This window comes from Amaranthus tricolor, chromosome 13 (assembly GCF_026212465.1).
Source record: "Amaranthus tricolor cultivar Red isolate AtriRed21 chromosome 13, ASM2621246v1, whole genome shotgun sequence".
NCBI lineage: Eukaryota > Viridiplantae > Streptophyta > Magnoliopsida > Caryophyllales > Amaranthaceae > Amaranthus > Amaranthus tricolor.
Genome location: NC_080059.1, coordinates 9316052 through 9341339, shown reverse-complemented (window position 1 = coordinate 9341339; position 25288 = coordinate 9316052). Strand labels below are relative to the sequence as shown.

General features: G+C 32.9%; 3 protein-coding genes across 4 annotated transcripts; 1 reads left to right on the top strand and 2 right to left on the bottom strand.

Annotated features, from left to right (window-relative positions):
• The first annotated feature begins 3499 nt into the window (after nt 1-3499).
• LOC130797682 (4-coumarate--CoA ligase-like 9) lies at nt 3500-14521 on the top strand. 2 transcript variants are annotated; one of them, XR_009038928.1, is made up of 7 exons: nt 3500-4641; nt 6666-6855; nt 11371-11516; nt 11617-11684; nt 12648-13123; nt 13252-13354; nt 13874-13892. XR_009038928.1 is itself a non-coding variant. In XM_057660387.1 (7 exons), exons 1-6 carry the CDS (start codon nt 3607-3609, stop codon nt 13994-13996), a joined length of 1665 nt encoding a protein of 554 aa, XP_057516370.1. In that variant the 5' UTR covers nt 3500-3606; the 3' UTR covers nt 13997-14002; nt 14080-14521. The 2 variants fall into 2 exon arrangements, 1 of the variants encoding a protein (XP_057516370.1); XM_057660387.1 differs by lacking the exon at nt 12648-13123 and adding an exon at nt 14080-14521 and having other exon boundaries at nt 13874-14002.
• Nucleotides 14522-14707: 186 nt separating this feature from the next.
• Nucleotides 14708-20505, bottom strand: LOC130797683 (12-oxophytodienoate reductase 2-like). The gene is made up of 5 exons (XM_057660388.1): nt 20319-20505; nt 19212-19352; nt 18664-18794; nt 17295-17459; nt 14708-15462 (listed from the first exon to the last, which is right to left on the bottom strand). Exons 1-5 carry the CDS (start codon nt 20387-20389, stop codon nt 14870-14872), a joined length of 1101 nt encoding a protein of 366 aa, XP_057516371.1. The 5' UTR covers nt 20390-20505; the 3' UTR covers nt 14708-14869.
• Nucleotides 20506-22166: 1661 nt separating this feature from the next.
• Nucleotides 22167-24665, bottom strand: LOC130798788 (serine/threonine-protein phosphatase 7 long form homolog). The gene is made up of 5 exons (XM_057661884.1): nt 24385-24665; nt 24210-24297; nt 23715-24134; nt 23147-23636; nt 22167-22207 (listed from the first exon to the last, which is right to left on the bottom strand). The coding sequence occupies exons 1-5, from the start codon at nt 24621-24623 to the stop codon at nt 22167-22169; spliced, it is 1278 nt and encodes a 425-aa protein (XP_057517867.1). The 5' UTR covers nt 24624-24665.
• Nucleotides 24666-25288: the final 623 nt, after the last annotated feature.

Below are 25288 nucleotides of genomic sequence, written 5' to 3'. Positions count from 1 at the left end.
GGTCAGATAATTTTCTATCGAGTTGTTTTTTGTTTTGGTCGGTTTAGATCAACCCAAAAAGCATAGAGTATTTTTAAAAAACATTTTGTTACTAATTTTTTGTCAAAATAAATATTTTAAATTTTTTTGTTTTTATAATTTTCTTGAACATTAATATATAGCTTGTAAGACTTCAATAAAAGAATAAAAACTCAAAAAAAAAAGCTAAAAATAGAGTACATCATGATAAAAAATAGAGAAATTTTTTATTAAGACCGTCTCACCGCGAGACGGCTTAATATGGGTTGATCTAATTTTAAAGTTCTTAAAATTTAATAAAAAAAACTGTTTTTATTTAGTTAACTGTTTTATAAGTTTAACTTTGAACTGCTTGTAAAGACCTGTCTTATGGTGAGACGGTCTCGTACAAGACTTTGTTGCTAAAAAAAGAATGACGTGAAGTTGAAAATTTTTTATAAAATTGGAAAAATGACGTTAGTGATTAGGTTTCATTTGGATTTAAACCATTTTTTGGGATGAGTTAAATACTTCTTCCGTTTCAATTTACTTGCAATATTGAAACTAATTACATAATTCACTTATCTTTTTTAATTTATGATTAATTTTTAATCTATAAAGTAAAACATAGTCAAGTGGGATCTTGTTTGATTCATCTCGATGCAAAGATTATTAATATTAAATTTTTATAATATTTTTATTATACACAATTAGATATACTACGGGTTGAATTAATGCATTGTACTGCGTGAAAAAACAAATGTTGCAAGTATTTTGAAACGGAGAAAATATAAAATTAACAACAATATGTCTCCTGAGAGACCGTTTCTCTAAAAGACGTCTCTCATGCCCAGCCTATTAAAGCTTAATATATATCTTTACTCTCCTTTTTTTTATAGATCAACCTAATTAAAGATAATCTCTTAAAAAAACTGTATCTCACAAAAATTTGTGAATTAGAATAGCAACAATTATGTCCACTCATATTTTATACTAATTTTTTTGTAATTTTAGGGGTAAATTTTTGGAAGTGTAACTAAAATTATTATTATGTCCACTCATTTGATTGCAACATCTCCGTAACAACAATTCCGACCTCACATGTGACACTTATACCGTGAGTGACACGTATACATATAAAGAGACTGAAAATAGATAAACTACAAAAAATCTCTAATCAATTTGTAAATCATAAAAAAAATAAAAATAATAGTAATTAAATAAATAAAATAAAAAAAATAAATTAAAATCATAAAACTCTCTCCTATCAAATACATACTACCACGTAAGGATAACTTGTTGACTTCATAAATTACCGTTATTTACTAAGATCTCCTCAAAATATGAAGTAGAACTATGTAGATAAAATAAATAAATAAATAATAAATTGGCTGAGAAACTATTAAAAAAAATTATAAACTCAGACACGAAGTAGCTTTATATTTCTTTTTTATCGACTTTATAATTTTTTGAGTTTTTAGTTTGTTAAATAGATAAAAATGTTTGATAAATAACTTTTAAGCTTGTTGAAAGTGCGATTTAAGCTAAAATAAAAAATAATTCATAATAGCTTTGTTTATCGGCTTATTACTTACTTCTTTCGTCCCATCCAATTTGCATTATTTGTCATTTTGATCCGTCCTATTTAATTTTTATTATTTTAATTTTTGGACATAGTTCACTATTTTCTTTTAATCTTCTTCATATATTTTAACTCTCTTTTAATTTTATCCGCACAATTTATTCTCTCTCTTCTTTTATTAACATTATCCATTTTTTTCTTAAAAACACTAACTTTCTCTTTGTATTAAACCAAATAGGTCAGTGAGAGTGTTTTTTTTTTTTCTAATACCTCCGTTCCAAATTACTTACATAGATTTAGTGCACTATTCATTCATCACCTTGATCTGGTGATTATTTTTTAATCAATAACTTAAGACATAGTTAAGTGAATTCTTGTTTTTTATTGGACTGTGTGAAAAGTCAAACGTTGTTATTATTTTTGAACAGAGGAAGTAACAACCAACAAATAATTTTTATCAAACTTATTCATAACTGTTGGTTTATTCGCCAATACTTTCAGCTGGTCAAACCAGCCAACAATTTCAACAAATCAAATCAGCCAACAATTTCAACAACTCTAACATTAATTATGATTTTAATTATTAAAGGTAAGTTTTCAAAAAGATTTTTATTAGATCAAATCATACATTATTATAAAAGAACTGGAAAATTCCACATAACAATTTTATAGAGTTTTGCATTAATTATAATTTTAAGTATAAAGGTAAGTTTTCAAAAGGATTTATTAGATCAAATCATACAATCATCATGCAATACTATAAAAGAATTACAAAATTCCACATGGTAATTTTATAGAGTTTTGCGTTAGTTATAATTTTAAATACTAAAGGTACGTTTTAAAAAAGATTTTTATTAGATCAAATCATATAATTATGGAATACTATAAAAGAATAAAAAATTGCAAATGACCATTTATAGAACTTAATCAAATGAAACAATTTACAGGTAAGGTTATTAGAATCAGGATTCTACCTCATATCATCGAAGGGGTAGGGTCAAAATCGGTAGAATTTGATCGTAGGAGCGTATGACTGATTATCAATTATAATTGTTCTCCTTTTAAGTTTTAAGGAGTAAGTAAAAACTTATGACTTCATCTATTTAATTTTTTTTAAAAAAACTTTTAATTATCATTTTTAAACTGCAAATCATATAATAATCATATCATGATACAATACTATAAAAAAATAGAAAATTCCACATAGTGATTTTGTAGAGTTTCGCATTAGTTATGATTTTAAGTATTAAAAGTAAATTTTAAAAAAAATTATATTAAATCAAATCATATAATTATTCAATCATACAATACTATAAAAGAATAAAAAATTGAAAATCACCATTTTATAGAACTTTACCAAGTGAAATCATTTTTACAGCCTTTCATGTTAAAATGTGATTGTGGGACATTCAAGTCATATTCACTATAATATGCAATTTAATCTTTCTTTAAATTTTTTATTTATAGGTATTTCTATACTAACAAACTTCGTGCATTGCATGAGTTTGTATACTAGTTAGGAATAACTATATACACATTATTTACAAATCACTGTTCTCCCATCCTCTGTACAAATACAACTCGTCAGCCCCTTATTTAATTTCTGCATATTCTTAAATGAGACAGTCTCATGTGTCAATGTAATTATTTATAATTTTAAAATAATCAACAATTGGCCTATAGTCGGTCTCCTGAGAGACCGTTAAGATGTCGTCTAGCACAAACCATCAAAGCTTATTTAAACAAAAAAATAATAATGGACTAATCTAATTAGAAATTGTCTTTTTCAAAAATACTGTCTCTCTCAAAAATTTATAAATAATCAATTATAAAAATAGTAAAATGATCTCATATTAGACGAGGTGATAAATTTTTAATCACACAATCTGCACTTCATATCTTTTATCCCTTAAAACAATTTCACAACCAACAAATTTTTCATGACAATATCATGTTTTTCTTCCAATTAACCATCTAGAACTACTTTATATATTAATATTTCTCCTTCCAGAGCTTGAACAATTTCCATGGCGGAAATGCAGAACCACCATTCCTCCATTGATCCCAGAAGTGGTTACTGTTCTTCAACTCAAATCTATCATAATCTTCGAGATAATTCTTCCCTTCCTTCCCCTTCAATTCCTCTTTCTTTAACAGATTACGCTTTCTCTCTCCTCCATTCTTGTCCTGAATTCTCCCCTTCTTCCCCTGTCTTTATCGACGCTTTTTCCCATCTTTCTCTCTCTTACTCCACCTTCATCAACCGAGTTCATTCTCTCTCTTACTCCCTTTCTTTCTCTTACCCTTCTCTTTCATATTCTAAAGTTGCCCTCATTCTATCTCCTTCTTCCTTCCATGTCCCTATTCTCTACTTCTCCTTGCTCTCTTTGGGAGTCGTTATTTCACCTGCTAACCCTCTTTCAACTCAATCCGAGTTAACTCACATAATTCAACTCGCTCAACCGTCTGTTATCTTCGCTGTGTCTTCGCTTTCATCCAAACTCACATCGTTTAATCTGCCTGTTATATTGCTTGACTCGCCCAAGTTTGACAACATGATGAGTCGGGACCGAGTCAGTCGACCGCCGGTAAGTGTGAAGCAGTCAGATACCGCTGTGATTATGTACTCATCGGGAACAACAGGACGAGTCAAGGGAGTTGAGTTGACTCATCGGAATTTCATCGTTTTACTTTGTGGTTTACGTCACCAGAAGTTAAATTCCTTGGAGGAGGAAGACAAGAAAGGTCCTGCAGTTTCTCTATTCATCCTTCCGCTTTTCCATGTGTTTGGATTCTTTATGATGCTTCGAGCAGTATCTATGGCGGAAACTCTAGTTTTAATGCCCAAATTTGATTTTGAGAAGATGTTGCAGACTATAGAGAAGTACAGAGTTACGTACGTACCGGTTTCACCTCCGTTAGTGTTAGCGTTGGCAAATTCCGATTTGGTGAAGAAATATGATTTGAGTTCATTGGATTTTCTTGGGTGTGGAGGTGCTCCTCTTGGCAAGGAGGTTGCCCAGAAGTTCAAAACTCGTTTTCCTAATGTGGAAGTTGCACAGGTATCTAATTTTCTGCAAATTTAGAGAAATTTATACTTAATTTATCGATTCCGCCAATTATGAATTCATTATTTTTTCCTAAGAATTCCAAATTTGTTTACTGTGCTCCAAAAATGATAATGATGATACTTTTAGAATAATGCATCAGTCAATCAAGGTTCTTTATTAAATTTTCAAATGTTCTTCCCATTTATTTTTTTTTTCACATCCCAATCTAAACTTTAAAGTCAAATAATTTTAATCATGAGCTTTTAAAAATTCTAAAATGTTGATACTTAGAAAGTACGTATAGAGATGAATCTAACAAGATTTAACATGAATATGTTATAGATCGATGAAAAGTTTGATATTAAAATTAGTAAATTTTATTTGAGAAGAATATATGAAAATGGAGGGAGTATTAATTAGTAGCAGTTTTATTTCTAAACCTCGTCATTTGATATTCTTTTACCTTTGTGAAAAACTTTATGTTTGTCCCTCGTAAGCAAGTAGAGGTGTACATTTAGATGTTTGGTCGGGTTTCAAGAATGATACTTCATTTGGACCCCATGTATTGTCAATTATACTTGACTTGAAGTAAATATTGTTTTGAGGTTTGTGTTGATCATGTTGGATATTGAGTCAATGTAATTTAATTTGGATATTCTAGAGTTAAATAATGGAGTAAGTAACTTTAAAGCCTTAGTATTTTGAAAAATTAGGATAAAGTTAACCTTAATTTGATAAAAAGTTTCAAAGTTCGTTTAACTTTTGAAAGACTTGATCATACATGTCCTTTGATTTTGTTAATGACCCCCTTGTGGCCTCTTTTAGCTGTGTCCTTTTGTGAGGGAGAGTTGAGCTTAGTACTTTTATATGGAATTCTTTAATCTTCTCATGTATATAATATAATCTACTTCTTAATTTTTATGTTGGGTCTGGGCGCAGGCCCCCTCGCCCTACCCCATATACGACCATGTTTTGATGCTTTTAGAATTATTAATTATTACTCCTATATTGTTATTTATTTCATGGGTTATATCATTAATATTACTGTTATAGAGTTTATTATGAAGATTCTATGCCAAGCACATTGAATCGTGGATTAATATGGTGGAATTGACAGTTTTTAACAAATCGATTGAGATAGTATTTGTATGGAAGCAAGGAGCTATCAAATTCTGAGAATTAGAAGTTTTATCTGATATCGAACTGTCCAAATATTGAGGGTATTCGAGCTGTTAGTATGTCAATTCAATGAACCTATTCTTGTAGGACAAGTTGTGAGAGAGTGAGAGCTCTTGCTGCAGCTCCTTTCTATCACTTTTAGTTCAATTATTATTTATTGAGAATTGAAGGAAGACAAGAGTGAGTAGATTCAACTAATGGGCAGGTTAAAGAATTGCATTATTGTTAAAATAATAGTCAGAACAGACCTAGGCAGTCATTCTAGACTTTTGGGTTCTTGTCCAATCTTGTTAGTTCTGAAGGTTAAATTATTGAGTATAATTATCATTATGATTGGGTTTTATATGATAGTTATATGTGCCAACTAACACTAAGAGTAATACATCTTTGGCCTTATGTGCAAGTAGGAAAAAGTTTGCTGACTACCTTTTTCTGTATTGAATGATTATTGATTAAAAATCTTCTACTTCCCTGTAAAAAATTGGGTCTGCCTACTGAGGTTAATATGGGCCACAGGCCACTTTTCCTCTATGCAAAACTCATGTCTCACACTCTCACCCCTTACTCACTGACACTACAAAACTCGTTTCTGATATGAGGTAAGTTTTTTTTACAGGAGATTCTACAAAACAACCAAAATTGATGTGGCTAATAGTTAATAAGTTTACTAATGGTAAATTAAACTGACAAACTTAATCTCCCCCTTTAATGATCTTTTAACGTAGAACTATGACTAAAATTCTTAAAGTCGGATCATTGTAAATTTCTGCTGTTACGTACAACGCACTAGCTTTGTAGGACGTTTTATATTTTCAAAATTTATCTTATCCTTTCCATTTATCTGTCTATTGTTCTAGGGATATGGCTTGACTGAGACAGCAGGTGGGGTAGCATCAACTGTTGGACCTGAGGAAAGTGAAAGGTATGGTTCCGTTGGCCGCCTACGAGAATACACACAAGCGATGATTGTTGATCCCTCTACTGGAGATGCTTTGCCACCTGGACAGAAAGGGGAGCTATGGTTGCGTGCTCCAACAATTATGAAAGGTAAAATTTCTTGAGAACTCTATACCTTACCCCAACAAATAATAAAATCTTCAACGAACTTGGTGACTTGGTCATACCCATGATAGGTTTTTAATATGGTCAGCTTATTTTTATCTATTCTTAATATGATGATATATGAAGCTTGAGCCTCTTGTATAAGGAAATTCTAATTTGTCCTTGCAATAACGTCTTTGTGTTAAAACCTTTGAAACTCTGAAAGTAATCAAAGTAGTAAAAAGGCGGGTCTCTATGCCTAATATTGATTATAAAGTTTATGATCCTATGGCTTCCTTGGAAATAATGCACAATATTGATAACATTATTGATTCTGCTCAAGAAAACTAGCATATCTTTGGTCTATTTTAGGATTGTGCAAGGGATTGCCCACTTATCTTCTTGGGATTATATGGCTTTTAGATCCATTAATCTAATTGGAAACTGTCATCATTGGAGACATAACGGTCTTCCTAGAGGTAATATTTTCTACCAATAGATCTTTTTTGTGAACTTAAGAACATGACCTTGAAGTTATTTAGTGTTATATTCTCTTATTTAGTTATTGTAGTTCCTAGACCTAGAAAATTTAACCTTAAATGTTGGACGTATCCTTGAAGGAATAGATTTTAAAGTTTGATTAGTGAGACAAATTATTTGTGTTGTTGAAATCTAAAGTTTAAGAGTATAGAATCTTTTCCTATCTACAACTGTTATCTTCTAAGCATCTTTCTTATTGATATTACCTTTTTTTGAAATGATTTCTTTGCTAGTTAAACTACATCTAAAACTGTCTTTGTTGGATAGAGGAAGCACCAATCTACCAGCCAAATATCTCTTCTAATTTCATACTATGACATGTGAAAGGGTATCTAATAATTAATTAGTGGTGTTTTCATGACCACTAATGCTGAGAGAATATTTAGAGTTACTCTCAATATTACCTTTATTGAATTTTTGTTTAATGGAGAGTTTAGTATTACAAATCGTCTCTAGAACAATATATAATAGTTAGTTCCACATTTTTCAAATTTTAATAATCCAGCCTTATGATGGAGCCAAAACTTTATAAGTTTTTGGTTTTTGGATTTGGATGATAAGGGATTAAAGTAAAATAGTTAAATCATGTATGCTTCTTGATTAGTTGAAATGCCAGATGGTATTTGCAATTCAAGTTTGCTTATGTCTGACTCTCCCTTATACAACTTTGATTTAAGGTTGCGTATGTCTAACTCTCCTTATCCAACTTTGAAGGGACTAAAGCATAGTGCAAAAATGTGGTTTCCATTTGTGTTGCAATGATTGTCATGATGATGCAATATTGGGGGCTGATGTGGTTCTCGTATTGTCAATATCAAGCAATATCATGGCATATCCCTTGACGTATCCTAAAATGCTGTTATTCATGAATCATAACTTTATGATGCGGATAGTATCGGTTGAGTAGATTTGATTATCTCTATTACTTAATAGATATGATATAACATGTCCTTATTTTGCACTATAGATTGAATAGGTGGGCATTCTGGTCATCATTTTCTGGTTTTGTGCATACCTTGCAAACATATTTATTCAGTTTAGTCTATTTTTTTGCCCACTTCAAGTGTATAAGACGGGAGTTACTTTGGTGGTGTATGGGCTCTCTAGTGTTGTTTTATTTGAAATTACACAGCTCATTCCTTTGATTATCCTTCCTTGCACTGAATTAAGGCTATATAAAAACCAGTTTGTGCAAGGAAAATGGAGTAATGGACTAAACCTGTCCGGCCGCAACAGTTTCTAAATAAAGCTGGTTATGTCAGAGTCAACTGAATTTATTTTCCTTGTTCTGACCAGCTCTGATCCTTCACTCAGAAAAATCTGAATTCGATTGAATTCTCATTGTTTTCAAGGATATTGCTTGCTAGTTTTTTGTTTCTGTGAAAAAATTAGAATCCACTTGCGAACACCAAACTCGCTGTCTCATAGGCTCCATATTCTTGCCAGTTTTCTCAATTCGTTTGCTCAATACTTATTTAAAATGCATCAAATGTTTCATAATTTGACAAAGGTCAAAGCATGAACCTCCACTTCAGGATGGATTAACGGTGTTTTGCAGTCTAAACAGTAATGATGTTTTCTGTATGTCATTGTCACCGCAAACATGCATATGTTATTGTATTAGCCTGACATACTGAATGATATCAAATCCAAAGAAAGTCTCAAAGCAGAAAATAATCAAATTAAGACAGATGAAGCTCAAATCTTTACGTTTTGAGCAGCAATAAATGAGTTTTAGCTGCTAATTAATAAAATTGATATTGCTGGTCAAGTGCAGTATATGATTCTCATATTCATTGGGTTTCTGCTTGCCTGCTCCGGTACATGTACTCTGCGTTTTTCGTTTGTTAATTATTTGATTTTTCTGGTTTAATAAGTTGACTTGTAATTCTGTTTTAAAGTGGTTATTTCTGGTTGAATGTTGATTAATTGATTCTGTATTGCTCATTTGACATTCCTATTCTTAACCTTAATGGCCCGTTTGATTGTCGGTTTCAAAATGTGGTAATTGTTATGAATGGTGTGACTTGAGTGCACATTTGATAGGTGCATTCATGCAGTGACTCTTGGGATGGAATCCCATAAGTATGTCATGAATGGGTGTGTTAAGTTTTGTCTTAATATTTGTGGTTTATGGTGATGATTAAAGTATGAATTAATGAGTTAATCATGGGAGTTATGGGACCTAATGAAGAAGTTTAAAGGTTTAAGATGCTCTACTATGCAAGTCGAGCAATACTGTCAGAAGTCCTCTGAAGTGCCGCTCAACCAGCTCGCTCGACCGAGCGAGCTTCAGAATGGGTCGAGCAAGCATACAGCATGCAACCAGAAACTTCCTGCAGCCCGCTCGACCAAACCGCTCGATCGAGCGAACCCCTATTGTGGTCGAGCGATGTCTCTGATGCTCCTAAGATGATGTTTTTGACTCTTCAAGTTCTTGGGGATGTTTCATTATCATTTATCATAGCTGTAATGTACTTAATTTTACTTAGTGAGATCTCTCCTATAAATAGAGAGCTATCATTCACACATTGAAATAATCCACAAAAATACACCCCAAGCCAAACACTAGCCTATATCTCTTCTCTATTGTAATTCTCCATATTTGAGAGTTCTTTGAACTCCTTTGATAATATAAGAGATACTACACACCGGAGGACGTAGCCTAAGTTGGGTGAACCTCGTTAAATTTTTGTGTCATTTTATTGCATTACTTTCTCCTACAAACATCGATATCATTGATAGCGTAATTTGTTTGTCACAAAACCTCATACATTCGATCTTGGCAATATTGGAGTTTGAAACACATTGTTCGAACTCTAATATAAGCATCGTTTTTTCAGTAATGATAATGGTAGTTCTTGTAATTTTGGTAGGAAAATATTTTGCCAAGTTTAATGGTCATAATATTCTACTTCAATTATCTCATTTTCTTCCCAAAATTCATTCCAATGGCTTACCATATAGAGAGGTGATATTAGGTGGTAGTGAAAAATGTGAACAGGCTTGTCAACCACTTAAAATGGTCTTGGAGAAGATTTCAAAGCTTGTCTGAATTCTCAAATCGGTTTCTTATGTTCAACAAATGCTTCACTCTTAAAAGAATTACTGCGTAGATTTCAATTGAAAAAATTATTGTGACTTGAATCACTTAGGATTTGTTTGTCACAAATATGAATTTGAAATTCCCATTCCATTACTGTTTTTAATTTAGGAGTTTTGTTTGAAGAACTTCTAAAGATGTCTGAACTCTGAACTCCGACCTTTGTGATTCCTGTTCCCCGTATGTTTTCAAGAAAGCTAAATTTATTATTCTACAAAGTGAAGACATCTGCTATTGGGCCTTGTATTCTTAGAGAAATGTCATGTAGATCCTTGTAAATCTTTGGTGAATGATACCTTTGAATTTTCTTGGTTTTTATCATATCATCGAGCGCAATTTGTTTTCCACTTCGTCGACTGATTCGTTAATCTTCGTTTTACTAATTAGATCACTGCTTGCATTTACTTTATAATCAACTTTTAAAATTGTGCAACCTTAGATTTTTACTAGAACTCTACTGCTGGCAGTATTCCTTCGGTTCGCCCATCAGACATACTAATATTTTGATGCACTGCAAGAGACGTTTGTCAAGCGCTCAAAACCCATTCTTGACATCAAATAATGCTTGTCTGAGCAATGTTTTTCTTGTACCAGCTCTCTGGAGTAATTTTTGAAAATATCATTGCCGCAACAGATTGATAGTTATGGGAGTTCCATTCAGGCTCACTCTAATGCATTAACTAGTACAATGGGAACAACGTTGGTGGTTTTTTTTTATTATAATTTGTATAATTGTTCTTAAGTCTTATGATCTTATCTAGTTTTCTATTACTATTTTGTGTTATGTGAAAGGGCAAGTTCTCTTAGGTGTTGGTTCATTTTTTAGTTAAATCTGATCATTCGACTTTTATGGTTAATAGCAACGGTGATGGCTGTAGGTTATGTGGGAGACAAGGAGGCTACTGCTGCAACTTTCTATCCTGATGGGTGGTTAAAGACTGGTGATCTTTGTTACTTTGATTCTGATGGATATCTGTATATTGTTGACCGGTTAAAGGAATTGATCAAATACAAGGGATATCAGGTAACAAGATAAGCCATTTTATAATGAACAGGCTTGTTTTTTCAACTTCGTGTCTGTTTTTTTCACATGATCACAGAATCAATTAATTTTCTGTTGCCAGGTTCCTCCAGCAGAGTTGGAACACTTGCTTCTTTCGCACCCGGAAATTGCTGATGCTGCTGTGATTCCGTTAGTAGCCTGTCTTTCTTTCTTGTGCACCCATGAGTTTATCGGCCTTCTACTTTTACATCCTTTTCTTACTAGGATGAATATTTATTGTACTAAAAGTTATCTCTGCATGCATCCATTAATTTTTAAAGAAATTTAATTCATGAGCTTGTTTCAGTATCACATGATTCGCTAATGACCTTATGAATAGCAAATCGAAAAAAGCGGATTTTGGTGGGTTTTAGGCTATTTTTGAACCATTTTGAGCGAATTGCGAATCTAAAAGGCGAACTAACTAGCGAACTATGTTTCACTGGCTTGTTTCTCCAGATTCGCCTTTTCTTTTTCTGGCAAATTGTTTGTTTTCCTTTGTGCTATTTAGTGCTTTTACCTTTTTTTTACTTGCACAATTTTTTTTCATAGGTTTAGTATTACTTGCACCTTTTTTGGTAAAAGCCCACTTTTATTATCTTCCCTGCATTATTTGTGTGCCCCACCATTTGTCTCTTAATCCATAGAAACAAGGTCGTAATTGAAAATTTCTCAAGTATCAAACGAAATTAACGATACTTTCCACATAAAATTTTGTTTATCTTTCTTAATGCACCATCATTTGCTCTTTATGCCATTATAAGCTAAGAAACTATTGGAACATTCCACCATTTTCACCATTTTCTCCATTGTGTGTGAAAGAGAATAGTTCGGATCCAACAGTGGTAGAATTATGGTTCGAAGATGAGTGAAAAAACAGAGAGTAAACAAGAGAGCAACAAACAATCAACACAATGTGTTATGAGTTATCTTTGGTACCTCTCCCTCAAAAGATGATTACTTTCATTAATCTATTCAACAATACATTAATGACTAACCAAACAGACTTAAGTACAAGCTCTCAAGATAGTGATTCCATTCAACAATGGATATCACCCATAAACTAGAAGAAAACTCTTGTGCTTTCTAACCCTAGCTTTCTCTCTTATGTAGCCTCACTCACCTCCCTTCTAATGATGTTCTAAGCCCTCTTATATAGCCTAGCACATATTAGAAGCCTTAGGACCCAATGCATAAAGCCCAAACATTTCCGCAACAAAAACAGAATACGCGAGTGAATGCCCCTGTATGACGCTCGACCGAGCAAGTGTGCTCGACCAGTCGAGCGAGCTCTCTGGACATTCTGACCTTACCCTGGTAAACTGCTCGACTCTTGCTCGACCGAGCCAACCTCGCTCGACCAATCGAGTGCCTCAGTCAGCAGGCTGCTTCCACGTGCTGTGATGCTTCCTTGGTCGTGCAACCTTCTTCTCGAGCCTTGCCTTGACCAATGCATCTCTTATGCACCGTACTCGTGTTCTTCGTTCCACCCTCATCACGGCACCCCGAAGACCCTCCATACAAGGGTGATTTGGTACTTGCTCTAACAGTGTGCAGCTGTACTTGGATGCAAGAAAACTACGGAGGAAGTATGTTAAATTATTTTTGTTATGTTTTTATGTTTTTATAGGTCATTTTTTTGGTTAAATCATCCTCATTTTGTACTACTTTTAACCTTTATATTGTGTGTTATGAATCTTGTGTCCATTAACTGCAGTTACCCAGATGAAGAAGCTGGACAAATACCCATGGCATACATTGTGAGAAAACCAGAAAGCAGCATTACTGCTTCTCAAGTGATGGATTTTGTAGCGAAACAGGTATGTGTTTTCTCTTAGCTGATGACACACTCGGCAACTCATGATGCTAATGAAACTTAAGGTTGGTGTAATCATGTGATTTTAGGGCTTAAATTTTATTCTACATTAGGAAGCCATTCCTGTGTTTTATTCTTCTATATTGCATTATCATGCATTCTTGTGTTTTGTTCTACAATATTTCATCAGGATAACTACATTGGCTTATTGTTATATCTTGAAAATGTTCAAGAAGGATGAACTTGCTTGATCACCGGTATAAGTAGGAGTGTATTATGCTACCTTGCCAAAACTGGTTACTTGCTTTTCTGAAAGTGTATTGGTTTGCATTAGGGCTTTAGTATTGGGATAAACCGATTACTATTCAAATTAAAAAAATCATTTCTAAGGATGTGAACGATTCTTTGGAGCTTTAGTTTTGATCGACAATGTACCAAGAACTTGTCATAAATAACTCTTGTTAATCGCTACCGTACTTTTGATTTGTGTGAAATCATGATAAGACTTTTCACTTCTTTACAGGTTAGTCCATATAAGAGAATACGTCGTGTTGCTTTTGTCAATATTATTCCTAAGAATCCATCAGGGAAGATCCTTCGAAGAGAGCTCGTCAATCAAGCAACAACTAGTCCATCTAAGCTATGACCTAAGGTAGTTTTCCAAGTGCTTATGTTTGTTACTCTATATGCAGTTGATTCAATGTTTTGGTTCCTTTCTACTCTAATCAGGCTTACCAGAGTTATTCAAGGAAAGCTCGGTTCCAATATACTCAGATGGTAGCAAGGCATCAGCGTGGCTCGGATGTGCAAGGCTCACAGTAATTGTAAAGATAGTTTTCAGTAGGATTATTTTAAAAATTACCAATTAATATAAGTTGATGTGTAGAATTTTAAATTTATCGTTGAAAATCTTCTTAATAGAAGGCTACAACAAATTTAGGATTGCTTTAGCTCAAGGCAGATCCAAGTTTATGAGGTATTATACAAATGTGTCGATTTTTTTTTTTTCTTTTGTGAATTGCAGAAATTCAAATATTGAAGCAATATTGTAAATGTAATTTTGCTGGTTGAGCATTAGTTTTGATATTCATTGTGATCATGCAACGATTTTTCTTTTTTCAACATTTTAACTTCTTTAGAAAGCAGGCTTTTTATTTAAATTTTGACCACATAAATAAAATAAAATGAAAATTCGAGTATGATTCTTTGTTGATTACATATTTTATAATAGTTCAATTTAATTGTAAGGGAGAAATATGTAGGGACCACACATAGATTTTTGAAATTTTATACAAAAGAAAGGACATTACGATGAAAATGAGATGAAATGCAAAAATCTTTGTGAAAGTAACAAATAGAATAATCTAAAATTTTACGGATTAAAAAATTTGGCTTGAATTACTTGACAAAATAAAACTGGAACTAAAAGATTAAATAAGGATATCTAACAGACCCTTCACTCGTTTGCCGAACATCCTCATAGTCTATTATATCTCAACAGCATATCATGTTACTTTAACTAAATTTCATTCTCCAGAAATGGATAATCAGTGTAACCAACAACAGGATCTGAAGTGTAGAAAGTATCTCTCTGATACTTATTAAGAGAAGCATTAAGTTCAAATCTCTTAGGCAAATCTGGATTTGCTAAAAACCAACGACCATAAGCAACAAGATCTGCATAACCACTTGCAACAGCTCTATTCCCTTCTTCTCTGTCGTAACCTCCAGCGACAATGAAAGTACCTTTGAAAGCTTTCCTCATCGATAATAGATTTTCGTGGCAACATTCTTTCTCTTCGACGTTTATCATCCTTGGTTCGACTGCATGGAAATACAAAATTCCATACTTGCTAAGCGATTTAGCCATATAAACACCTAAAGCTTCTGGATTCGAGTCCCCTGCCTCCATATAATCGGCATAGGGAGAGATTCGAAACCCAACTCTATCTGCTCCAATCTCTTTTATAATGGCTTCTACTACCTCTAGAGCAAACCTACAACGATTCTCGAGTGATCCTCCACAAATGTCTGTTCGATCGTTTACTTGATCTTTCATAAATTGGTCGATTAGATAGCCATGAGCTCCGTGTATTTCTACACCATCAAAGCCTGCGTAAAAACGTTCTCAGCTACATTAGGTGATCATGAATCATGATAATATATTAGGCAAACTAACAATCACATTGTTTCAAGAATGAAAGTATTCTCGACTATACAAGGCAAATTAAGAGACAAATAAAATGAACAAAAATTTAGAAGATTTTCCACACACTACCAAGTTGTGTATTAGTGTTTGGTTTGTGAATTGAATTGCTTATATCTTTTCCTTGTCATTCATAGCTTCTTGTCGCTGACATCAACATAAAATACAACACTTGACATTGGACTTAACCGTCGACTAAAAGTTGTATTCGGGTCATTTGATTGATTTCCAATTAGATATTTCAGATCGATTTAAAGTCAGATATTGTGTTCATATTGCTTTTTACATGATTATAAATTCTTTGGACGTAACAACATGCCAAGGATGTGTATTAGATCCTTGACTCAGCGACATGGATACGGAAACTTGACATTGGACTTAAAAGTTGATACTAACTGTGGATTGACACTTGACACATAAACTGTCTCGACTAGAGGTGTTCATTCGGGTTATTGGGTTGATTTCGGATCAAAAGTTTCAGATCGGTTTAAAGTCGGGTATTGTGTTCATGTTGCTTTTTACATAATTACAGGTTCATTTTTAAAGTCGAGTCAAATCTGATTCGATTACAAAATCGGGTTATCGAGTCTCTTTTGAACACCTCTGGTCTCGACCAAAGTCCAAACATAGGCAAAACGAGCTATGAGCCTGTTCTGACCCTTTATAGTTTTTTTGTGAGAGGTGTGTGATTCATGGGACCATTATATATTGCGGCTTCCCCTGTCAGCCGTCAGGCTATTGCTTTTTAGTGACAGCCAAGTGAAGAAATTCTATATATTTGAAGCCCTTATTTTGGATAGAGGGGTTCAAAACAAAATCGATAATCCGATATTAACCCGACCTTTGAATCGAATCCGACTTAACCCGACTTTAAAATGAATTTAAAATAATGTAAATCAATATAGACATAAAACCCAATTTAAACCGACCTGAAACACTTGATTCGAAATCTACCCGATGACCCAAATAAACCTCTAATTTTGGAGAACCAGCCATGATCCTCCACAATAATACATTGATTCAACCATACCTTAAAGCAAAACATACTTCTGATGAATTGACAATCAAATATCTATTTAGAATAGTTGATCTTGATCCTTAAACCTAATGCAATAATAACAGTAAACTTAACTACTATTCAAAAAGGACAAGCAAGTAGGGATTAGAGTTATCATCTTATGTGGTGCAGATTCAAGAATTGACTTTTCAACGGAAAAAAATCAATGCAAACAGTAATTCAATCAAAGCATGATACAACAACCCACAAGTTGCATAATCATAGCTTTTTATCTCTTTCACTTGCTGGAGAAATTTGCTTAGTCCATCACCTGATTTATTTGATTATTAAGTATAACATATACTAGTAACATTGAAAATTGCACTTGAGTTGATTATGTACACATGCAAAGATGAGTGTTTAACCAAATTTAATACTGGATTCATTAGTAATACAAATACCTGAAGGTAGAGGGTTTCAAAACAGACCCGATAATTACCCTGATATTTACGCTACTTTGTAATCATACCCGATTTAACCTGACTTCAAATTGAATATAAAATTACGTAAAAATTAATGTTAAGTGTGAACACAAAGATTGATTTTTAACCGATCTGAAATTAACTGAATGTTTAGCATGGACAATTAAAAGCCACAAGAACCATACAGTCATATATGCTTAATTAAAACAATCAATTCGTAACTCCTACAAAATCTTTCTCAGTTACAACAAAAGCTTACCAGCTTCCATTGCATTCCTAGCAGCAAGTCTGAAATCATTCACAACCAGTGGTATCTCATCAGTTCTTAACCTCCTTGGGGTCGAAAATCGAGATGAGTCATCAGCTAGAGGTGTTATAGGCTTATCCGTGCAAGAAATTGGAGATTGGCCATTGGGTTGGTATCCTATTATGACAACAACATTCGGGTTAGATTACCCAAGGAACCGAAATGAGTTGGTATCCTATTTTGCTCCGAGTTCATTCCTATCATGACCGGTGGCGGATCTAGTGTGATATCACTGAAGCCAGTTGACGTGATTCAAAATAAAATCATATATTACATGTAAATATACGTAAAATGAGTTGGTTAGTATATTGCCTTTCACATGTATGACTAGCGAGATATCACTCGTTTATTTTCTGGATCTCCCACTGTTGTCATTTAGAACGTATAATGGTCATCGGAAATTATAATTAATTAAATCAAATAAATTAATTAAATTAATAATTAATTGAAAATATCCTAAGATTGCAAAAAGTTTCTGTTTTGGTATAAGCATAGGTCGCGGCTCGTGACTTTTGTCGTGGCCCGCTACTTTCACGCTGGTTTTTGCAATGTTCGTAATATTCGGTTTTGTTAGTTATGCAATAACTACCTACGGTTAATATGGTTATATTAACTGAATTATTGGGATGAGCTGATTTAATATCGACATTGATTTGTGAACCGATATTGTGGTTCATGAAGTGACATATTACTTCATGAATGGTTGTATGCTTTTCTATAAATATAGAAGGCATGTGTAAGTTATTTTTTCCATGAGATGTACATGGAATATACATGCAATTTCTGATTTTTCTTTTCTTCTTTAGTACTTTAGATAGAGAACTTGCAATCCTCGATTGTAAATTTCCGTTTCTTCTTCCACTTAAGTTTTCTCATGTTGTTCTAAGTTCCTTGTGCCAGGAATTTAGTGTAATTTTTTGTATCTCAGAACATATTTCCAGTTTATATTTCCAAGCACTGTAGTAGGAAGGAAATGATGTTTTAGGAAAGAGTATCTCGTCTAGAATTAATATCAAGTTCACATACAAAATCTTCTTGTTACTATGTTTGATATATGGTGTTCTCGATGATGAAGTTCATATTTGGTGTGTAAAGCAAAGGTTTAAACTTGTCATATGTTTTGTAACCTACTAAGTTTAAGTAACTTTATTTTATAGATTTGATTAATAAAATTAAAGTCATATTTACAATAACCACTGATCATGACCTGATCGAAAATGATCCGACCTCTAACCCACCCATGACCCAACCCATCCAACAGTGTCGACGGGTCTAGTAATGGGTATAAAAAAATAAGAGTAATAGGATTGAAGTTCAATACCATGATTTGAAACTCGACCACCATGCCATATTTGACAGAAAAATACACTGCCTTTAGCATGTACAGCATCAACAATAGGTTTCCATGCTTGTACATGCTCCTTTGTCCATATACCAGGTGTGTCTGGATACCTGCCTTTAACAGTGTTGTAAACTTAAATAAAAATTTAATTATGTTAAATTAGGCTGAACTTATTGTGAACGTCAGCATATATTATATTATTCGGAAAATATGAGGTGCACACACTCCATAAGACAAGACCAACCCAATACCATATATATGGCATTAGGACTTGGGAGAAAGGGCATGTTAAATTAGGTTGAACTTATTGTGAATGCCAGCATATATTATATTATCAGGAAAATACGAGGTGTACACACTCCATAAGACAAGACCAACCCAAAACCGTATATATGGCATTGGGATTTGGGAAAAAGGCTCCAATAACTTATAAAGTGTGCACATCATCTTTAATTCATCGATTTTAGATAAACCATCCTAACAAATTATAATTAGTTTTATAAAAAAAGGTGTAAAGCTAAAGATACCCTTGTGCTGTAGGAGAAATTCCACAGGCTTCTGATATGAGAAAACCTCCATTTGTTGCCCTCTGAGTGTAATATAAAATTGCATGTGGTTGAGCAATAAATCCATATGACCTGTTTCTAGTCAATGGTGCTAACACAATCCTGATGCAACAATATCATCAGACTTGGTCTTGTATCAAGTTAGTATATATTTACTCCGTTTCTTTTCAATTGTCTCATTTATTTTTGAGTTACTATTCATCAATCACTCTTATTTTGGGTTACTATCTACATATTATAATTTTTAATTTAACTATACACAATTATCGCTATTAAATATTAAATTAGTGTATTGACAAACGTGTAAAAAGCAAATAAAACATTTAAAATGAAACAGAGAGAATAGATTGTAATTATTTAGAGCGGAGAGCAAAGAGTGAAGACTTGTTAATGAAAAATTAAAAGGGTCCACCCTAAAAATATTTTAGACTAAGACTAATAAGTCCATTTTAGACTTATGTATATCATCGTATTCAAACCAAGTGTATCAAGAAAAGGAAGATTAAATGAAAACAATTTTGATTTGTTTAATGAGCACTATCAGAACTAGGGCTATTCAATGGGCTAGATACGGGCCATATCTGGCCTATGCTAGCCCCGTTCAGCCCGTATGTTTTATTTATAAAGGATTGTTTTTGTCTTTATTAAGACTTTTTATAGCTCAGTTCATTTTAATTGTAGCAGGACTTATTCTCGGTCTAATTCATTTCCAATCCGATCCTTACAAAACCATTCTAAACCCGGGCCAAATAAGAGCAGCCCGTTAAACACCGTTGATCAAACTCAACTATACATGGGAATACTTGACACAAAGCTATAAGTGGTTACCTTTGCTCTTAAGTTGGTTTGTTTAACTTAGTACAAGTGTTTCTTTTTACTAAAAATCAAACAAAACACAAAATAAATTAACTTTTTAATTGACTAACCAAAAAATAAAATTCCAAAAAAATTAGTTGGAAAGCAATAAAACCTAAACAAACTGGACAAAAAAGAAGATCAAAATTAAAAGATCAATGGAAATTAAAAAAATAAAGAAAAATGTAGATGAGAATGATGATTGAAGCTAACCTATGTGAAAGATTGAAGGTGCCCATTTGGTAGGAAGTGCAAAGAGGAATTACTTCTGAATTTGTAGACATTTTATGATGAATTCCAATTTAAATTTGCTACCAAAGAAAATCTGAGCTAAACGGTGGACGAATCTCCAACTTATAGACACATAAATAGTAAGTGTTTGTTACTATTTCATGTTCCTTTTAGTAATCCATTTGCTTAAACTAGTTTTTATTTGCTATTTTCACATGTTTTATTTATTGTTTTAATTTTTTTTTTATTTATATCATAAATTTTGGATAAAAGATATTTATTTATTTTTATTTTAGTATTTTAATAAACCTAATACTTATAGTCATTATATATGTTCTATTAACTTCATTTTAACATTTTCATATTCTTTATAGTCTACATATGTTTTCACTTGCTTTATAAAAGCATTTTTTATTAGTTATGATCCTTGTATTTTTCTACTAACTTTCTTTTAATCTTTTTCTTAATGTTTATGGCCTTACTTTTTCTCCATTAAATGTATTATTCAACTAACTTCTATATTCGCTATTTAAAATATTTTAATTTCCGTGAATATTCCTTGTGGAAACTTCATTAAAGAACGGTGAGCATATTATATTTTTGCAGTTTCATTTGTTGTTCAACTCCCGGACTTTAACTTATACGGAATTCTGAGTTAATGATTATGATTATGATTTGTTGTTCTCTTAAAAATCTTTCTACTTTTATCATACTCCTTCTAATTTAGTAGTATTATTGGGGGTGTTTGGCAATTGGTTGTTGTCTTTTTTAGTTGGCTTGTTTGAACAGTTAAAAATGTTGGTTGTTTTTATTGGCTTTTAAGCTAACTGAAAAGGTCAACTGTTTATAGAGATGTTTGATAAATTTAAGCATAAATTGTTAACTGTTTATTAGAAAAGAGTAGGCCAACAAGCCAAAAGCCAACGAAAAAAGTAAACTGAAATAACTTTTATTACTTTGTCTTAAAAGCCATTTACCGAACTCTTTGACCAACCAACAAGCCAAAAGCCAAAAGTCAATCAAAAGCCAATGTAAAAGCTTTGTTTTTTGAACACTATTCATCGATCATTCATAATTTATGTTTTTATCTTAATCTATAAGTTAAAATATAGTCAAGTGAGATTTTGATTGATTCGTCTTAATGTTAATTTTGTAAATACCAACTTATTATTTTTGTTACTCAAGCACAATTAGAGATATTTATGATAGAAATAAGACATTGACAAAGGCACAATTAGAGATATTTATGATAGAAATAAGACATTGACAAAGGCTCTAAAACTAAATGTAACAATAAAAGTGAATTAAATGGAGGTTGTTTTTTGATATAATTACCTTGGTCACCCTAATTTTAATATTTTTTAATATATATAGTCTTCACATATTTTTAATTAACTTTATTTTAATATAATTTTTAGGAAAATTTTACGTGGTGTCCCTAAGTTAATGATTTTTCCATAAATGTTTTTTTAATCCATAAATGTTAAATCAAATATTTATTTCGACTGAATTTCGAAATATGTGGTGACCACAACGTTTATTTTTTGAAAAAAAATTATATAATGTTGGGTAAAAATACTGTAAACTTAACAAAAAAAACTTCCCTTTTGTCTACCACGTGGAAAAATATAAAGGTCAAGGTCACTTTGTGAATTCAAAAAAGGTTTGCCTACCACGTGAAAAAGCCGAAAAAAATAATAGGTTACCAGATGAAATTACCCTAATTTTTATAATGCTTATAGTCCTTACATATTTCCACTAACTTTATTTTAACACTTTTTTTTAATGTTTGTGTTTATATTTTCTCCACAAAATTTAATTCTATATTTATTAAATGTTATCATTAACTCTATTATCTAATAAAATAAAATCTGCATCATATAAATGAGTATGTGAGTGATCAAAATTAAAATACCAAGGAAATAAGGGTAAAAACACTAACATAATGGACAGAGATCACCTAGCTAGCCAAAAATAAACCGTTAGTTAAAAAACAACAACAATAATAATAATAATAATAATAATAATAATAATAATAATAATAATAATATTATATGTTTCAGATTTAGTTTGATATGAATTATTTGGATCTAATCTGAATTGAATTATTTTAGTTTGTTTTGATTTTATATGATTTGATGAAGTATGATTGTAATGAGAATAACTAATAAATAAAATAAAGAGAACAATATCTTAATCACTTCAAATCCCTCTTTCAAAATCTTTTCTCATGAAAATTGATATTTAAACAAAGGACAATGTAATGTGAAATGTCACACAATTTCATTTAGGAAATCTAAGAATTTTTAGTATAAGATAGAGTCTATTCCCAGATTATGTCTAAAAAAAAGACTAATTCCCACTTTGCATTTTTTTGGGAAAGTATTTCCCACAATACCGTCCACGTGGAAAATTATTTTTTTTTTATTTTTTTAGACAAAACCGCCACTTGAGATGGCGGTTTGCCTTAAGCACAAAAACGCCACATGAAGTGGCGATTTGGTCAAGGCAAACCGCCATCTCAAGTGGCGGTTTGGTCCAGGTAAACTGCCACTTCAAGTGGCAGTTTGCTTGTGGCCTGATTTTTTTTTCTTTCATTTTAAAATAGTGAACGCAACATGCATTAAAGTAGTTCAATACCATCTATTCCATAATAATCAATTACGAACCGGCTTGTTTTGAAAAAAATAATTATGAAAATAATACAAAGATATATTACAATTATGGAAACTCATACAAGAAGTTCAAGTTATATAATAATATACAAAATTTGTTAAACTACAACCCCCGGCCCCTTTTGTTTTGCGCACCGGTAGATGATGATGGTGTGAACTCGTCAACCTCCGCAATGACATTAAGAGCAGGAGCTCGTCGTTGACTAGCACGCTGATATGTGATAATCCTTTGCGGAGGCGATGGATGTGGAGGAGGAGTGTTGATGGAAGCCGGGGGAACGAACGACGACATAATAGCGGATGTCGATGGCGATCTGGAAGACCGACCTCGAGTAGATGAGCGCTGGCGACCTCTTGTGGACCGAGAACTGGATCTTCCGGAAGAGCTACCTCGATGGGCTGAACTCCTTGGAGAAGGAGTGTGGAATGTGTCATCTACCTCGCCAGTGACGGGGGGAGTAAGTATGAGGTACTCATAACCCGCCTGACTCAATGCATCGGTCAACGACACGTTAATGGAGCCTAAGGTCTGAGAACATAGTCGATACCCCACGTCAACTGGCGATGTAGCGGCCCCTTGAATCGTGTCATTACATTGTATGAGCACCGATCGGATGCGCTCAGCCTATTTGTTATCATTATATTGTTAAAAGAGTTACTTAAAACTATTACTATTTGTTATGAGTGTTGAAAGAAAACATACCAGTAACGTAGATGTCGGATGGTAATGTGATCCTGGCTGCGCAAATGCGGTGTTCGTTAGGCGTAATATGGAGATACGCCTGTACCAACTCATGTACATAGCAGAGCTATGACCTGTGAAGTTATCTCCTCCAACCAATCTAGATGCTCTGTCATTCCACGCATCTACATGCGATCTATGTCGTACGAGGTAGTTCTTGTCCCCAGTCCTCCGATCGATCGCATGTAGTTGAGGTTGGGTGTCACAGGCTTGCGGAATTACCTGCTCCAAACCAAATTGACGCATGACACAATCCGGGAGATGTAGCTCGACGATGTCAAAGCAAATAAGAGGACAACGCGATCTCCAAATCTCGTGGCCCGATGTACATATGTGCGGTAGAGCTTCCATCTTAGCCGCTGTGTAAGGCTGCCATGTCATCTGTAATAGAAATCAATCTGCTTAGTAATGTATACAATTTATTCATAACTAATACAAATAGTAAATGTTACTAACCTGTTCGTCCCGTTGTCGATCTAGTGCGTCCCTGTAGTAGACGAGAGTATGTGGGGAGTGGGATCTCGAAAGATATATGCGAAGCCAGCTGCAAACAAATAAACATTGATTAACATTTTCATCTATCATAAAATAGTGAAATTATGAATTTGAATAGTGAATTGAGTGTTGCTACCTTACTGCCAAAGGATCCATCCCGCGCCGATGCTGTGACCCTAATATCGGTTCAAAATCATCCGCGTCATCTTCCTGATCATGTTGCCCATCCGGTCGAACCGTCCGAATAATGGGCCTCCCTATATGAATGTGCTCCCATGACCATATCTGTAACAACATCAAGCATCCACCCATGTCCTTGGCACCCTTACGAGATGCTCGACATAAGTTATGATACAGATACGCTAGAAGGTTCATTTCAAATATAACTTACTTCCCCACCCCAATACACTACAAAGGGAAGCGTAAATTTGAATACAAGAATTTGTGATATTAAGGTATTAGAACACTTATTAGAAGGTTCATTTCAAATATAAAAGCTAAAAATACCATGAAAATATACTAAAACTATTAAACTAACCCTACAAAGTAATAAACTTTCATTGAAGCATTTCATCAAACACTTTATATGCATACAAATCAAATCATAAAATTCAACTACAAATGTGTAGAATGTAAGCTTAAATCATGAAATCAAGAGAATGTAACAAACAACAAATGTATTTATAACTTCAAATGATAACAATAATGAACAAAATATTCAATTTGCAAATTGAAATAAATTAGGGTTTATGTTATTACCTTAAATAATGATGAAAATGAACAAGTAAAGAAGGAGAAGATGAGAATGTAGTTGATTAATTTAGTTGAATGAGCGGAATTGTGAATATGAAGTAAATGAGGATTGAAGAAATTTTTTTTTAAGGAAGAAGCGGCAGCACTTGAGAAGGAAGCAAATGAAATGAAGTGAAGAGATGAAAACAGAAACTGACATTTTGTACAGCCATAAAACCGCCACTTCAAGTGGCGGTTTGCTCATTACAATTTTTTTTTTTTTTAAAAAAAATAAAATTCTACTAAAC

What these genes read in the sequence shown, in the direction of transcription:
- LOC130797683 (XM_057660388.1), bottom strand. Translation starts at nt 20,389, where the DNA reads ATGTCTACAAATTCAGAAGTAATTCCTCTTTGCACTTCCTACCAAATG. An exon ending in ATTTCTCCTACAGCACAAGG is followed by an intron (nt 18,795 to 19,211) that starts GTATCTTTAGCT and finishes TGTTAAAGGCAG; the next exon opens with GTATCCAGACACACCTGGTA. An exon ending in TGGTCGAGTTTCAAATCATG is followed by an intron (nt 17,460 to 18,663) that starts GTATTGAACTTC and finishes TTGTCATAATAG; the next exon opens with GATACCAACCCAATGGCCAA.
- LOC130798788 (XM_057661884.1), bottom strand. Translation starts at nt 24,623, where the DNA reads ATGAACCTTCTAGCGTATCTGTATCATAACTTATGTCGAGCATCTCGT. An exon ending in ATGGATCCTTTGGCAGTAAG is followed by an intron (nt 24,298 to 24,384) that starts GTAGCAACACTC and finishes ATTTGTTTGCAG; the next exon opens with CTGGCTTCGCATATATCTTT. An exon ending in ATCCGACATCTACGTTACTG is followed by an intron (nt 23,637 to 23,714) that starts GTATGTTTTCTT and finishes GATAACAAATAG; the next exon opens with GCTGAGCGCATCCGATCGGT.
- LOC130797682 (XM_057660387.1), top strand. Translation starts at nt 3,607, where the DNA reads ATGGCGGAAATGCAGAACCACCATTCCTCCATTGATCCCAGAAGTGGT. An exon ending in TGCTCCAACAATTATGAAAG is followed by an intron (nt 6,856 to 11,370) that starts GTAAAATTTCTT and finishes TGATGGCTGTAG; the next exon opens with GTTATGTGGGAGACAAGGAG. An exon ending in GCTGATGCTGCTGTGATTCC is followed by an intron (nt 11,685 to 13,251) that starts GTTAGTAGCCTG and finishes CATTAACTGCAG; the next exon opens with TTACCCAGATGAAGAAGCTG.